The sequence below is a fragment of the Corvus brachyrhynchos genome, unplaced genomic scaffold (assembly GCF_000691975.1).
Source record: "Corvus brachyrhynchos isolate BGI_N302 unplaced genomic scaffold, ASM69197v1 scaffold96, whole genome shotgun sequence".
Taxonomy (NCBI): Eukaryota; Metazoa; Chordata; class Aves; order Passeriformes; family Corvidae; genus Corvus; species Corvus brachyrhynchos.
The window spans coordinates 88,554-89,546 of record NW_008238370.1 but is presented as its reverse complement, the minus strand read 5'-3'; the positions used below and the strand labels follow the sequence as shown (position 1 = coordinate 89,546).

Genomic DNA, 993 nt, shown 5'->3' with positions numbered 1-993 from the left:
GCACTCCCGGGCCGGTGCGGAGCTGCAGAGGGAAGTTTGCCGAGGAGCACAAGCATTTCCTGCGCTGCCCGCACGGGCACTGCTGGAGCTGTCAGGGATCCGCCTGCGGCAGGCGGGGGATGGAACTGCGGCTACGAGCGAGGAACAACAATTCCATAAAGCCCTGGGGACAGCAGGACATCCCCGTCAGTCCCGTTATCCCGGCGAGATCCTGGGTGGGCTGATGCAGTGCTGGAACTGCCTCCCCTGGTCCTTTCCAGGAAAAATGCAGGATTTATAATGGTTTGAGGGGGAAGGAGCCTATTTACAGGAGCTGATTAACGAGCACCAAGTCCCTCCTTGTCTCTGCTGTGCTAATATTTAAATAGCATTTTCTATTTTCTGATGCGTGCAGAAGGGTCCAGTTCAGGCAAAGGGCTCAGTGGAGTCCCTTGGGCAGCTCCAGCTGCACTCAGGGAAGTTTGCTGGATCTGGGCTAGGAGAGCGAGCGGCAGAGCCCTGAGGAGACGCCCAGGACCGCTTCTGTTCGCAGCAGGTTGGACTCACGAGGTTCTGTTTGCAGCAGGTTGGATTAATGAGGTGCAGGGGAGAAAGGGGGAGAAGGTGGGAGATGCTTCCGGGAGTTGTGAGGGAGAAGATCCCAGTTTAGCTCCGGAGCGAGCAGAGGATGCTCAGCCACCACGCCTGTGCCTGTGCCGCTGCCCCCCTCCTGGGATTCATAAATCCTTGGGAACATCCTGTCTTCGGGTCCCCCTTCTGCATTTCCAGGTGGAACTGAGTGAGATCCCTTGGGATGTGAGGCTCAGCATCTGGGACAGCTCCAGGTGCCCCGTGCCGGTCCTGGTGTTCAGGTGTCCGGTCCAGGGAATTGGGATCCAGAGGCTACCGTGGGAAAAGGGGCATCCTCAGGCCCCGGGAAGCTGCAGGACTCCCAATATTGCAAATCCCACGGGAGCAGCAGCAGGTCCTGGGGCCGTGTTGGGGACTCCTGCC

The 993-nt window shown here is 59.0% G+C and overlaps 1 protein-coding gene across 1 annotated transcript in view; it reads left to right on the top strand.

Moving 5' to 3' along the window:
* The first annotated feature begins 354 nt into the window (after positions 1–354).
* SCN4A (sodium voltage-gated channel alpha subunit 4) overlaps positions 355–993 on the top strand; it is a 41,266-nt gene continuing 40,627 nt past the window's right edge. The window contains exon 1 of the mRNA XM_008635244.2: positions 355–535. Coding sequence (XP_008633466.2) covers positions 385–535 — 151 coding nt within the window. The 5' untranslated portion in view covers positions 355–384. The remainder of the gene's footprint in view (positions 536–993) is intronic.